At 33.2% G+C, this 14,038-nt stretch overlaps 1 protein-coding gene across 1 annotated transcript in view; it reads left to right on the forward strand.

The window, feature by feature from the left end:
- Window positions 1–14,038, forward strand: part of LOC105619249 (uncharacterized RNA-binding protein C3H8.09c) — a 101,797-nt gene that overhangs the window by 50,706 nt on the left and 37,053 nt on the right. Inside the window, exon 3 of the mRNA XM_012200773.1 lies at window positions 4,088–4,166. Coding sequence (XP_012056163.1) covers window positions 4,088–4,166 — 79 coding nt within the window. The remainder of the gene's footprint in view (window positions 1–4,087; window positions 4,167–14,038) is intronic.

The raw sequence follows: 14,038 nt of genomic DNA on the forward strand, positions 1-14,038 counted from the left end.
CTCTCTCCTCCTCTCTCTCTCTCTCTCTCTCTCTCTCTCTCTCCTCTTCCATTCTCTCTCTCTCTCTCTCTCTCTCTCTTTCCCATCCCCTCTCTCTTTCTCTCGCGCGCGTTACTGCATCCGCGTACACCCGCGTATCGACTAAACTTCGCGGCGACGCCGACGCCCGCAACGATTAGCTGCGTCGCGGTGGCGAATGTCGGGAATTTCGTTCCGCCGCGCTGCATTTAACCCCTTGACGCTCGGATTTTCTCTTCTGCTGTGCGTACAAGTGGATTACCAATAAATCAATCCGCGTGAGCATTTCGATCCGCGGGAAACAAATCGAGAAAAACAATTAGCGAATACGATTGCCGCGTTTGCCGATCGCCCGCAGTGTTCCGCGACGAGCGATTACACACAGCTTCACTGTATTATAAACCGAGGAAGCGAGTTCACACATCATTCACGCGAGAAAGCGCTTGAATTTATCGATTCTTGCTATGACGCTTACTCTTCTTAGACGCAATCAATTGGATAATTATTCAACATTCAATACTATTGAAAAAAAAATAATTGAGATTAATCGGACTTTTGAAATTTGAAGACGAAGATAAATCAAATATAATGGGAAATTTTTTTATTATTTATTGAACAAAAATAAAAATATAAAAAAAAAAACAAATTATTTCTCTACATAGGTTCCTGTTACATTAATACATTTTTGCCAGCAGGTAGCAGAGAGTTTGGTGATTCCGTTTTCATAAAAAGTAGTACAGCCTACGCACGAATTCCTCTGGACGAATCATTCTCGAATCATTATTCTCCCGATTCTTCTTTTAGCGACCCAAACAAATGATAATCGCATTGGAACAATCTTTCCATATGATTATTTATTTGGATTACTGAAAGAAGAATTGGGAGAATAATGCGATTCGTGGATAATGCCAGGAGGAATTCAGTCAGACGCAATTGGTTGCAGACACAATTTACTTTTTATGAAAACAGTATCGCCAAACTCTCTATCCGCTGCCAAAAATATATTAATGTAGCAGGGAACTACGTAAAAAAATAATTTCTTTATATTTTTATTTTTGTTCAATAAATAATTAAAAAAATCTCGTTTATATTTGATTCATTCTCATAAATATTTAACACGGATGAGTTAGAGTAAAAACCTTGTGTGGTAATTCGTACGTTATAATTTAACAAAGTATTACATTTAAATCCCTCTTATATCATTGAATATGATTGCATGTCAAAGTTGCGGAGTTTGTTTAGTTAATTTAGTATAAAAACTACTTGATAGTTCAAATATGGAAATTGGAAGATGCTCTGTTCGCTGCACACTAGAATTTCGTGCGGGCACACTGCATACATAATTGATTGTTTAAATTTTGGTTATTGTTTATGATTGGATTGAACCGAAACGTTCAATCATCTTGTTAAATGATGTAAAAAGGATTTAAATACAATTTACTTTATTAAATTATAACGCACGAATTGTTACGCAGGATTTTTACTCTTATTTACCTTTATTGAAAATTTACGTTGAAAAAACTCCCAAACAGATATAAACTCCGAAAATATTGTGTGAAAATATCATGAATTGCCGTATCCTGATAATTGTTAAAAAATACGCAAAGTGATTATTGTATCGCACAGACATCTGTGCTTATGAATTTTTATTGATTTAAATTTCATTTATTAGATCATTCTTTACGTGTAAATAATCAGTTATCGTTTTATTTTTTTTATTTCAAGCCAAATTTATAGTTTTTAAAGACAATAAATGAAGATGCTTTATAAATTTCAGTGTTTGCGTAAAACCAAAGATCGACTTTGCTTCTCATGCAATCTTACCCAGCATCTTCAATGGCTCCGTGAAATACTCTCACCTTCTCTTTCTCTAATAAATCAGATCCTCCTTCTCTATCTCCTCAAAGTGCAACAAACATCTACCAAATCATCAATTTTCGGACGGCCTCATGAAATGCTCGCGGACCGACGTGTAAACAATTTGCGCAAGTAGCCGCGATAATGGAGGAGCAGAAGGATAAGGGGGATGAGGATAAGGTACAGGGCGGTGGCGCTGAGAGGGGGGATGTTTGGTTAGCTCACACAAAGGACGAAGCGCACCGCTGCGCACACAACGGAATCAGCCCGCTACTCTAACAAGGAACATCCACAAACCGCCCCTTTGCGAGGGGCTGGAATGGCGAAGGGATAGTGGTAGGGACTTACTACAGGACCTCAACGGTTTGCGGAACATCCGGAAGTTAGCGACACGGATACGAACAAACGTCTTGCAGGAGCGGGTATGATGGAAAATGTTTTCAGGATGAAGTGATTTGTGACGAGGAAGGGTGTGTTCCTGAATTTATGATTATGCTAAAATTTTTATTCAAAATTGTATGTTCAAATTTTATTATGATAAAATTTCATCTAAAAAGAAATTGTGAATTTCAATGAAATTCGAAAAAAAAAATGTACTAATTGCGCGCTTATATTTTATTTCACTTTAATATTTTAATTTTTAATTCCTAGTTAACTTAATGGATGATAGAAAATTAATGATCCACCATGTACAATCCTCTTCTTTTTTTTATATATATCTCTTTACTCAATATTGATTTATTTGAACAATCTCGCTATTTTCCTGTTGTCTGTTCAATTTTCCACTTCTACCATCTCACCACAAGACTAGAACAACTTCCTCAAATTGGCGAGAGCTGTTTCTTCTCTTTATATTTTTCTTCGCTCTATCGCTTTTTTCGCTTTCCTGTCTTTCTTCTTTTTTTAATCTTTTTTTTCCCTTACCTCTCCCTTCTTGATACTTCCTTCCTTATCGGTTCTAATCTCGATTCTGCCATTCCATCTTCTTGCCTCCGGCAGATATCACTATTCCCGTTTTCTGACACATCCTCTCTTCTTCCTCTCTTGATATCTCTAAACACCCTCGATTTCAGAAGCGTACAACATATCACTGCGCTTCCTTAACGTTTATTATCGGATCGTCAAGTCAATCGTAACTTATTTTAATTCCTTATCTTTCTTCTATGGGAACACAATAGCATGATTACTTGCAGCTCTTAATGACAGTTCATGATTCATGATTTGTGTATCTATCATGCTATTGACATCCGGAAAATTATCACTTACGTACGCGATCGTAAGCTGCTACAGCGCAGAACAGCGCGCGGATCAATATCGTTGCACACCTGTTGCACGACTTTTGAATCACTCTGTACGATGAATACGGCGATCGTCTCGGTAACCATCGCGACGAAAATAAGAAGAATGTGAAAATCTTTGTCGCTTGATCGTCCACGCGCGACGTAGCAGCGCATTCATTATCAATCTCGCTATGGGCCGGCTCAAAGGCAGCGAAATTAATAACTGTTTGCGGAAACGCTGAGCGGAAACTTCGCGCTTCGCCATAGCCATCTTCGTTTTATTAATCCGCGTAAGCCGCAAACGGCCTGCGAAGCGATGCAGCGCAGTGATGAGAATGCACTTTACGCTTATATCGTACGGCACAAGTCGTGCATGCTGCGATATTCGCAATCGCATTTATTATTATTAGAACTTGTTTATTTTACAAGCGTAAAGGTCGATATGTTTGGATGAAGTATGAACTTTTAACACAATGTTGTTAAAAACGACGAGGTTTCTTTTTAAAGTTTTATTTATTCACTATTTTTTCTATATATAAAATCAATATCTGCTTCATATTTTATCCCTTAAATTTAACAAACTTAAAATATATTTGAATTTCATTAATTAGCCGTTAAAATATTATATTAACAGATCTCAGTAATTATAATTCAATATCTAGTAAAGAATATATCTTTATATAATTCATTAAATATAATAATTAAAGGAAGAGTTAAGTAATATAGAGTTAAGTGATATAGAACTGAGTAGAAGGTGAAAGATAGATATATATTTAGTTCATTAATTTATAATATTTTATCTTATAATCTTTAAATTCTGCCTTATATATTAATTAATTGCACAATTAATTAATCGTGACTTTTTTTTCTATTTTACTTCTGTATCTTTTTCATGATGTTTTTACTAATCAAGAAATCGTTTGTGTTTTCAGATGTGAATATGGTAGCCGAGCCAAAGCCTCACCAAACTGGACGCAAGCGACAGAACGTCTCCAAAACTGGCAACGACTGGTAAGTTACAAGTTTTTACATTTTTATATAAATATTTTTTCTATGAAATAATGAAGCAGCCTCGTATCCCTTCTCATATTACATATCTATTGCATATTGAAAGAATATTTTTACATATCCTTACGTATGTTGCTGAAGATTACATTTCTGCGGGAAATTGAACTTTTCTAAGCACTGATACGCTATAAATTCATTATGTAGGTGTATACATGACATTGTATGCAAGGTCTGGCACTACGAAGCTATCTCACGTATTTGTACAAATTTGCAGACAATCTACTCAAAGTAGATCACGGTGTTCTTTGGCACGTAGTTGCACCATCTTATCTTATCTACTCGATTTTTCCCAGCACAACGCGTATAAATCTTCCAGTGAGAGGAGTTTCATTCAAAGGACCGCTTTATCCCAGCCTTAAGGTGCCGACGAACCCTAAACTCGATGTATAAACCCGCAAGCACCGAGAACGTATTTTACGCGCGGAACGTGACCGTGAATTCACGAACGGTCGCATGTTTGCGGAAGTTAACTTGCGCGAGATACATACACGGAATAAAAAGAAACCCGTAATTGCATCGTATTGCGCACGTAGAGGTTCCTTGTGCTTTGATGGGCAATTTTAAGAGTCACGTGTTGCAATTCCATATGATAATAATAACAGTAAACTAACATGAATCAACAAGGAAAATGGAAAACTATTGTATATAATGTTTTATGGGATTGTTATGTACACAAAAATATAGGATGTTTCAGACTTATTTAAAATTATTTAAAAAAGAGATGTATTTTAATGTATCGAAGGAATTATTGAATATATAGATTTTTAGTAGTACATATTAAATTAAAGAAAATTAGCTCTAAATGCAATTTTTATCTCTTCTTAGATAATCAATTTTATATTAAAACATTAATAATATCATTGAAACGTATTTTATTTCAACGGACATTGATTAAGAATTTGATTGAGGCTATATTTTCAGTAATCTGGTACAATGCTCAACACGAGAAGTATTTCACCGCGAGAAAAAAAGGACTGGTGGAGACATTCTCTAGCAGCTGATGCATTATCCACGACAGATAGGGTCATGGCAAACGTCGATATCTTTTCACGAACTAAGTCGCGTATCTACTCTTTTCTCCTTTTGCCAGTGTTCTCACCATCTCTTCTTTCGCTTTTTTCCTATTCCGGTTGGAGTAGAAAAAAAGGAGATATTTTTCGAATGTGTCAATTTAATTGATGTCAATTTTCGTCCAAAACGTAGTTGAAAAGTTTTAAGATCGCAATAAAGATGTTTTTGATGAAATAATACAAATTTTGATATAACTATTGTACAAATGAAGAGCAGACTTTCAAAATGCATTTTGTTCAAAATATCATTTTTTTAGTTAGAGATGATGTAGTATTTAATAATAAAAAACACATATTATAAACTACTTTGAAATGTTCAGAAAGCATTTTTTTAGCAAATTTATATTAAAATTAAAGAATTTAGGTACTTGATGTGTGTTATGTTCTTTAATTAGAGACAAACAGAATATATTTGTTTAACATTATTATTAGAAATTGTTTAGCAATTTTGTTCAACATTTTACATTTTACTGATTGGCAAATTGTTATTTTCTGTAAGACGCGTAATTGCCTTGTGATTGTTTTTCTTGTTTTCTGAATATTATAAATTTTGATAAAACGCATTTTAAAATGTCTGCTCTTCAAATGTCAAAAATCTTAAATATAATTAAACTTAACTTCATAACAAAATTTAATTGTCGCTTCTTATTAATTAAAAAATTGATCTTAAAATAAATTATCTTGAAGAAATAATATTTAATTCACACTAAAGTTTATTTTAACTTTTTAAAGGCTGCGTAATTGAAAAGGGAGAAATAATTAATAATAGATATAATTCATATTAAAATCAATTTATAAATAATAAAATATTCAATCATATTGAAATTAATTTTCAAGCAAACTTTGAATATAACAAACTAAACATGAAACAGTTTCACAGATTAGTTAAACTTTGTTTTGTACAGTAAACGCTACGTAAGCATAAATTTACGTAGAACAAGGGTTAGCAGTCTAAACATGAAAATGATTCTATAGATATTGCTAAAATTAAAATTAATAGAGATTGTTTTGTAACATTATTATTTTTAAATATACTTTTTATACTTATTGAAAAAAGATGAAAAAATTTCAGAGCAAATATAATACGTAATTACTTTATTTGTAAGTTGTTAAAAAATAAAAAACATTTCGTAAATTTTGAAATGAATAGAAAAATATTACGTATACACAAACTGAAATTGAAGACACGCTAGAAGGACACGTAAGAAGGATCGAGTCGTCAAAGCTCAAGAAATTGAGTGGAATGCTGCCATGAATTAACCATTTCACGTATGTTATATATATGTAGCAAAATGGTTTAACATCAAGATAGCTTCTTTTGAAGAAATACCGGAACCTGAGAGATGTTATGTTCTATCAAGCCAGACCAGCAACCTTTGATAGTGTAAAAAAATGGGTCAAAACCGTCAATGCATACTATATGTGTATTATGATATACATGAGGTTTTTATTGGACATATGTCCAGAAAAAATTTTATAAAAATTGTAGCAGAACAGCGCTAAAATCGCTCGTGTCGAACATGTATATTGGACATACATCTAAGATAAACTCTCGTTCGTGCGATCGAATCAAATTTTGGAACGTAAAGTCTCGCGGAATACGATAGAAAAACATGACATCTCGAGAACGCCGAGTAATATCTGCGCGTTGGATTTTTCAGATCCTTCGCCTGTCGCCCTTTTAATGCAGCCGTCAATCTCTCGCGTCCTCGTCCTGACCAGAATTCCAACCTATGCGAGGTCTTCCCACCGAATATCATGCGTCAAAAGCCACTTTTAACGTAAAAAAACCAGAGACTTGAGAGAATGCGAGACGCACAATACTGAAATTCATTCTACGTTTTGCTTTACTTATTATTTTATCATATACGATATATATCTCCCAACTTGTCTTCAAAAACATCATAAATTCAAAAATGGTTTTTTGAAATGTGTGTATTGTAATTTCGGTTCAGTTTAAATTTTATCCGTTAAAATGCAATATATAAAATTGCAAAAATAATCACAGTGCTTTTGTAGATGGAATCAGGCATTTTGTGCTACACAATAATCATATTTGAGATTAAAAAATTTTTTTTTTTAGTTCAAAGGAGATACAATGCATTGAAACCTTTTTTAAATAAATAACGTAGCTTATGGAATATTTATATACAAACTGCTATTAAGCATACCTTTCTGTTTATAAATATAACCGACGAATGCTCATCCATGCGCTGGTCTTTTCTAGCAAAATCTGATTATACATCTTGTTTCGCAAATTTTTCATTACCAACATGAAATATTCTAACAATAAAGTCTCAACTCTCTGTGAATTTACATTCCGTTTTCGATATTTACAACTGTTCCAGTTCTGTGAAACATACTTATTATACACGGACATATGCATTGACCGATTTTTATAATAATGTTAGGACAAAATAGGGTGAATTGTAAATAGATAGTTTTATGCGGAAATGAGAGGTCGGTTCACAAAAGTAGAAAATATCAATTACACATACATGTAAATCGGCTGAACTCCTATATTAAAAGGGTGATTGAAATAACATTCAAAATTGCATGCCATTCAGAGACGAAAATGGCAATTCAGTTTCAACAAACAGATCATTTAGCTCAACATAAAAACCAATCAAGCTTCCCGTTCATGTCCATTTATTAGACTATTATTCCGATGTATTTCTAACTTGACAAATGTTTGTATTTAAAAAAATTTTTACGTCTACTATGTATTTGTTATTTGATATATTGTATTAAAATATCTCGGAAAATTCGAAAACTCAATATTTATTTCAATTTTAAAACGCTTATTCAGTTAAAAAGGATCTTGTTGTCTACTAATATTTTTTATATAAATTTCACAATTTCCAATTCAAGCAATCGACGCGCAATTTGTCCAAGACTCACTTTGACAAATTAGGCGTTTTTATTTGTGTTTTATAAGAAAATATTTAATATTTTGAAGCGAAACGCATATTCTTCATATTTTGAAAGAATATAATAACCGCCACGCAGTATGTCTTTCAATTTAACTTTTCAACTTAATTCATTCGAAAATATTATTCGGTGAGTTAATTCATTTTCTGTGTAAGATTTATTCTCTGTAATATTTTACGAGCTAAAGCATGTATATCGTTCGGCGTTGATAACACCACCGTCTTGTCGCCCATTTATTTCTATTTATCAAGCCGATTTAATTATGAATTCACTAGAGCCCGTTTATTTAAACAGAGACGCGTATGCGAATAAACGCACGTGTGTAGCACCGATGTCGATAATCCGCCGGGTCGGCAAAGCCGCGAAAAATATTCTGCCGGCGTTTCCGGGATTCGCGCAGGGTATTCGGGACAATTTCAGGATATCCGCGCGGGATTCCCAGCTATCCCTGCGCCTTCCCGGGGCTCTCGGCGTACGTGTTACGGAAGCAAACAGGTCGCTTAACAAGCCGGAAGAACAATAAAAATGCGTCACCTCATTAACCGCTCCCAATTAGTCGCAGAGTAGCGTCGCACAGCGCTTAATGCAACGTGTACCGGGTGTTCCACAGAGTTGAGATGACATTATAAACATAGATTGTGAATCTTCTTTTATTTTTTTTCCACGTTACTATATTATCACAGGATTAATGATTTGATTCTCTCTACATCCCGCAGCGCATATAATTTCTTTTTAAAATCTTCTTTTAAATAATTAACATAAAAATTCTGTGATATTTAGAGGCGATATTGTTTCTCTTTGATTTGCGCCATATATAAAATATCATGCGTGTTGAGAGATTAGAATTATAGATTACACGTCATCACCAAAATTATATCTACCTTTCTATTCTCCTTTCAAGGTAATATAATAACATAACAATTTAATAATTATATGTTATAAAAGGAGATGAAATGTAGAATAGACGTTTATTATTTTGTAAAATGTATGAATCGAATTCCCCACGATTTGAATCGTGCTGAGTGCCTTGAGTAAGATCTTTGAAACGGGTAGGAAAGCCAAATCCGACCTCGTCGAGACGGAAATCGCAGTGAAACGCGAATATCGCAGTTACGAGAATTACGCGTGAATTGTTCGGCTCGGTTTCGAGTGCGCTTCAGCACGCCATTCAAGCAGGATCGCCCGTTCATTGTCCGTCCGTTAATCCTCTTCCCGCACTCCCCCATCGAGATCACGTGATTGCAGATTTTTAGCGAATCATGCGGCAAGCGCCGCGAAGTTTTAACAACCCATGTTTTTTTCGTCCCTGTCAAATTCAGTTAGTTACGTCTGTTTATTTTGATATACATCTATCAGTTTCCATGCGCTTTGTTTATTTATTCATTATACTGCTTTTCAATTATAAATTTTTGTATTTCGCCTTTCTCTTTTGTATAGCGAATATTTAAAAGCAGGCTATCGTTTGTCGTAATTGTGGAAAGTTTAATTGACGCGCGCGCCCGTTCGGGTTATTAAGTTACACGCCGAGAAAATTTCACATAAAATTAGTTGAAAAAAAAAGTTTTATATCGCTTTTGTCTTTTCTTGTTTCATCCATTTAATTAGTTTTAACTTTATATAATTTAATAATACCTGATGCTTCGATATATTTTTTAATTTCAATTATTAGTATTAAATATTAATATTTATTATATTTATATATTTATTAATTTTATTCTGTTTGGATGATATATGCCATGCATGAAAATAAATTAAAAATGCCCCAAAAAGATCGGTAAAAATGGATAAATAGTAATTAATAAATATTTTAAGGTGGTTTTTTTAGTAAATCGAGTTATCATAGAAAGTCTAATTTTTTTATATAATGAAGTTGAGTGCAAAATTCAAAAACGGTAAGTTTAACGATGAAATAAACAAAAAAATAAATGTTGAAAATATAATCTTTCGTATCACTTAGTGACAGATAAGGCTCGCAGAGACGCTTCTTTGACTACTTGCACACAAATCTTATAGACTTTTCTCATAAACGAGGTTATAATAGTTTAAATTACGATTTTAATAATCACAAAAAAGTAATAGGTCAACGGCCATTTTGGAGAGATATTTACGTGCATAAACTTGCATATAAATTTAACTTCGAAAAGTAAACATAATCTCATCTTGTTTTCGTTCGATGAGGATGCAGCTCTTGATTTAATATCGTATGTTACTATTTCATTAAAATATATACAGTTTTAATATTTTATCCAAATTATGCAAATACTTGTAATTTTGGTTGGGCTCTGGTGAGACATCCCAAATTTTCGGTACTTTACTAAAACGACCTTAATATATTTACGAAGCGATATATATATATATATCAGTAAATCCCTACATAATAACAAAATTGTTATTTATAATACTGTACAAGCGTACAATATTTAATTCGGCGCCGAAAAATCGAGACAAAGGAATGGCATTATCTCTGCGAATGGAAATACAGTCTTAACATGTCCTTCCTCCTTTTCCTCTCTCTTTCATCTCCTTCGTGCGTTCATTTCCTGCGGTTTGTGTAAATTAGGTTTGCTTGTTGCAGCAGGGTGCATAGTAACACAGTGCATTTTGTAGTACGAGATTTTCCTCCTACGGCTCAAAATAGTTTCATGTATTTCTCAGTCAGACGAATGACCGGAATAATTATTTGCAAGTTAAACATTACACAATTATGCTACGTTATTCAAGATATTTTGTTTTATTGCAGTTTTTATTGATATCGACAGAAAATTACAAGAGTTCTTTTCTCATCTTTATTTTATTAATTTTGAAAATATATACAATCTATATCCAATTTATTGATGCATAATAGAGATTAAATGTCTTGAATTTTTCAAGATTATCAAATTTTTTTATTAATTTTTAGCGTTTCTAAATTCGAAAGTAATATAAAAGTGACTGAATTACATTTTATTATTAGATATTTTTATTTAAATTTGAATTTTTAACAGATAACAATAAATTTATGTTTTAACTTGGATTTATAAAGATATTTAGTTTTAATAATCATAAACAAGTTTTTTTATCTCTTTTGTCTAATTTCTAGATATCTCGATGCATTCAGTTAACCAGATTAAGTTCTTTCTCTTTTGTTATAAATTTAAATACACTTAATACTTGTTTTATATTGGTAGCCCAAAAGATTTAACAATTCAAGAGACACGAGAGAGAATCCAAGATTTCAGCAAATGCGTCGTAATCGTTCTATTAAGAAAATGAATAAGAAAATGTAGTCGGGAGCTTTTGAAGTGGCCTGTAGACGTTAGCTCGCCCTCGCCAACCCCTTTAACGCCGGACATAAATATTAATAAGCGAGCGGTGAAATTCACGCTTATCGCGCTACCGTGAAGATTTACATGAGATAACACGACTTTCCTTTTGCGGCATGCGCGCAGGTGTGTCACCGTGTGTGTAAGTATGTGCGTGTGTGCATGTATGTGTTTCCAGCTTCAGAAAACATGTCAACATTTACATACAAGGCCGGATAAGCGAGTCACGGAGATCGTTTTGCAGCTACGCCGACTTCTATCGGGCTTGATATCTGCCGAGCTTTATTACGCCACCCTCGGAGAATAAATGATGAAGACAGACGAGGAGTTGGGAGTTACTGGTTAAATGGTGCCATGGGAGTGACACGCATTGATTGGCAGTGGGCGATAGTTTTCTTACGAGTCAATATGATTTCTTTTTCTTCATAAAGCAGAAATGATATCGTTCGTTAATTTTGCATACATCTCAATTCTTGAAAAGACTCGCGCTTTTAGATCTCTATATTGCTGAACTTTAAATCCTTGGATTTAAGGGATCAAGTTTATAATGTAACATGTAAATCCTTTGATTTTGGAATCTTTAGATTTTTGGAAGTTCGCGATCTTGCGAACTTACGAGCTCTTCATAAATCCTAGCACATTTGAATTCTTCTATAATTGGATGCATGAAAATAAAATGCTTTTAGATTTTTTACGATGTTTTTAATATGTTATCAAAAATACATTTGTCTGATTGAGAAATTTTTTTAATCTTGAGTTTATAACTTTTTTTTAAAGAAATAAAAAATATAAAAACTTGTAACACATATATATATATATATACATATATATATATATATATACATAAAATTTAGTCTAAAAAATTGTAAGATGCAAAAAGATATAATAATTTAAAATGTCTAGACGATACTATTGGGGATTTAATTTTGGAAATTTAAATATATCAATAAATATTTTTATTATTTTACATGAAGTGATTTTCTCTTTCGATATGTACATATTTGCGTGCAAATACACATACATATGCACGTGCAGATGAGCGATAACATTTACTCTACATTATTCAAATGATATGTTACTTTTTAACATTATCTATCAATAGACACATCGCGTCAGGCGCTGGTTAATAATCTCGGCAGGTTACCAGCTAAATTTTCGCTCGAACGGAAGTGGCACAATTAAGGGAGTTTTGTCTCGGGGGTTGGTTGGAACCAAGTTCCGGAGTACCATTAGGTATATTAATGTGCTTCCCTAGTTCGGGTCGTTCCGGGGCCAAGCGCATTATACCCGCTCCGCACTCATTTACAGCCGATGCAATCGGCCAAACAACACCGGTTATTGCCGAGATTAAATGTAACTCAAAAAATTTTATTTCGCTAATATCCTCCTATTAAGTGCGAACATTCACAACTCTGTTCCTTCTTGCAGTTGTAGTTTCTACTCCAGCTTCTACTTCCTACACTCGGGATCCATTTGGTACTCTTTGCTTTGTATTACATTTTCAGATTTTTAAATATGCGGATAATCTACTTCTTAAATTTTGTTAAATGCTCGAATACTAAATGCTGCTGCACTCTTCAGAAATTGTAATTTTTAAAACTTGATTTCTACCTCTTCATTGAGTTTTTTAATTGTTATACCGAAAAAGTTACGGTGGAAAAGTGAGGTATGATATTTAAATATTGCATTCTACAAGAATTTTTTATTCACGTATCATATACATTATTTATATGTATATTATTTATTTTAATTGCATATTATACAAAGTTGTTATTATTATTATGTAAACTTATTGCGACTTAAATTTTTCCAAAAAGATATTAACACCGAATCGTGAAATATATTTATAAAGTTTATGTATTTTATATAATATTTATATAATAGAAAATTGAAACATTTTATTTTAAATAGAAAAAAAACAAATTACTTCTTTCCTCTAAAATTATTATTATTCTTAAAATGTAAATTTATTAAAATTTAAAACATATTTAGTACATTTTTAAGTTAAATTTTGTATTTAAAGAGTTTTTCTCGTGTCATGCTTTTAGTAGAAAGAATCGATGTTGAGGTCGGGTCACGAATCGATCCGGAATGAGGAAGAGTTCTTATTATTCTGCGTCCGCGGAATATAAATCTGCATAGGACACGCTCTCGCACGCGTGTGCGTGTCGACACTCGAAAATTATACTTGCAAACGCCGCAGGAGCGTAATTAACGTCGCCGGCACGCACCATTATCCTGCAGAGCTATCCTGCTGGTATATTATCGCGCGTTTTAAAAATTGTCGCCTACTTTATTAAGCACAGTCGGTCGATATTTTTTCACTTCGATATTTAGGTGCTTTCTAAATGAACAAAATGCACGAAACTTTTACTTTACCTTTATGCATCAATTCCATTTATATATATATATATATATACACACACATATGTGTGTGTGTGTGTGTGTGTGTGTGTGTGTGTGTGTGTGTGTGTGTGTGTGTGTGTGTGTGTGTGTGTGTGTGTGTGTGTGT

Source organism: Atta cephalotes, assembly GCF_000143395.1.
Source record: "Atta cephalotes unplaced genomic scaffold scaffold00020, whole genome shotgun sequence".
Taxonomy (NCBI): domain Eukaryota; kingdom Metazoa; phylum Arthropoda; class Insecta; order Hymenoptera; family Formicidae; genus Atta; species Atta cephalotes.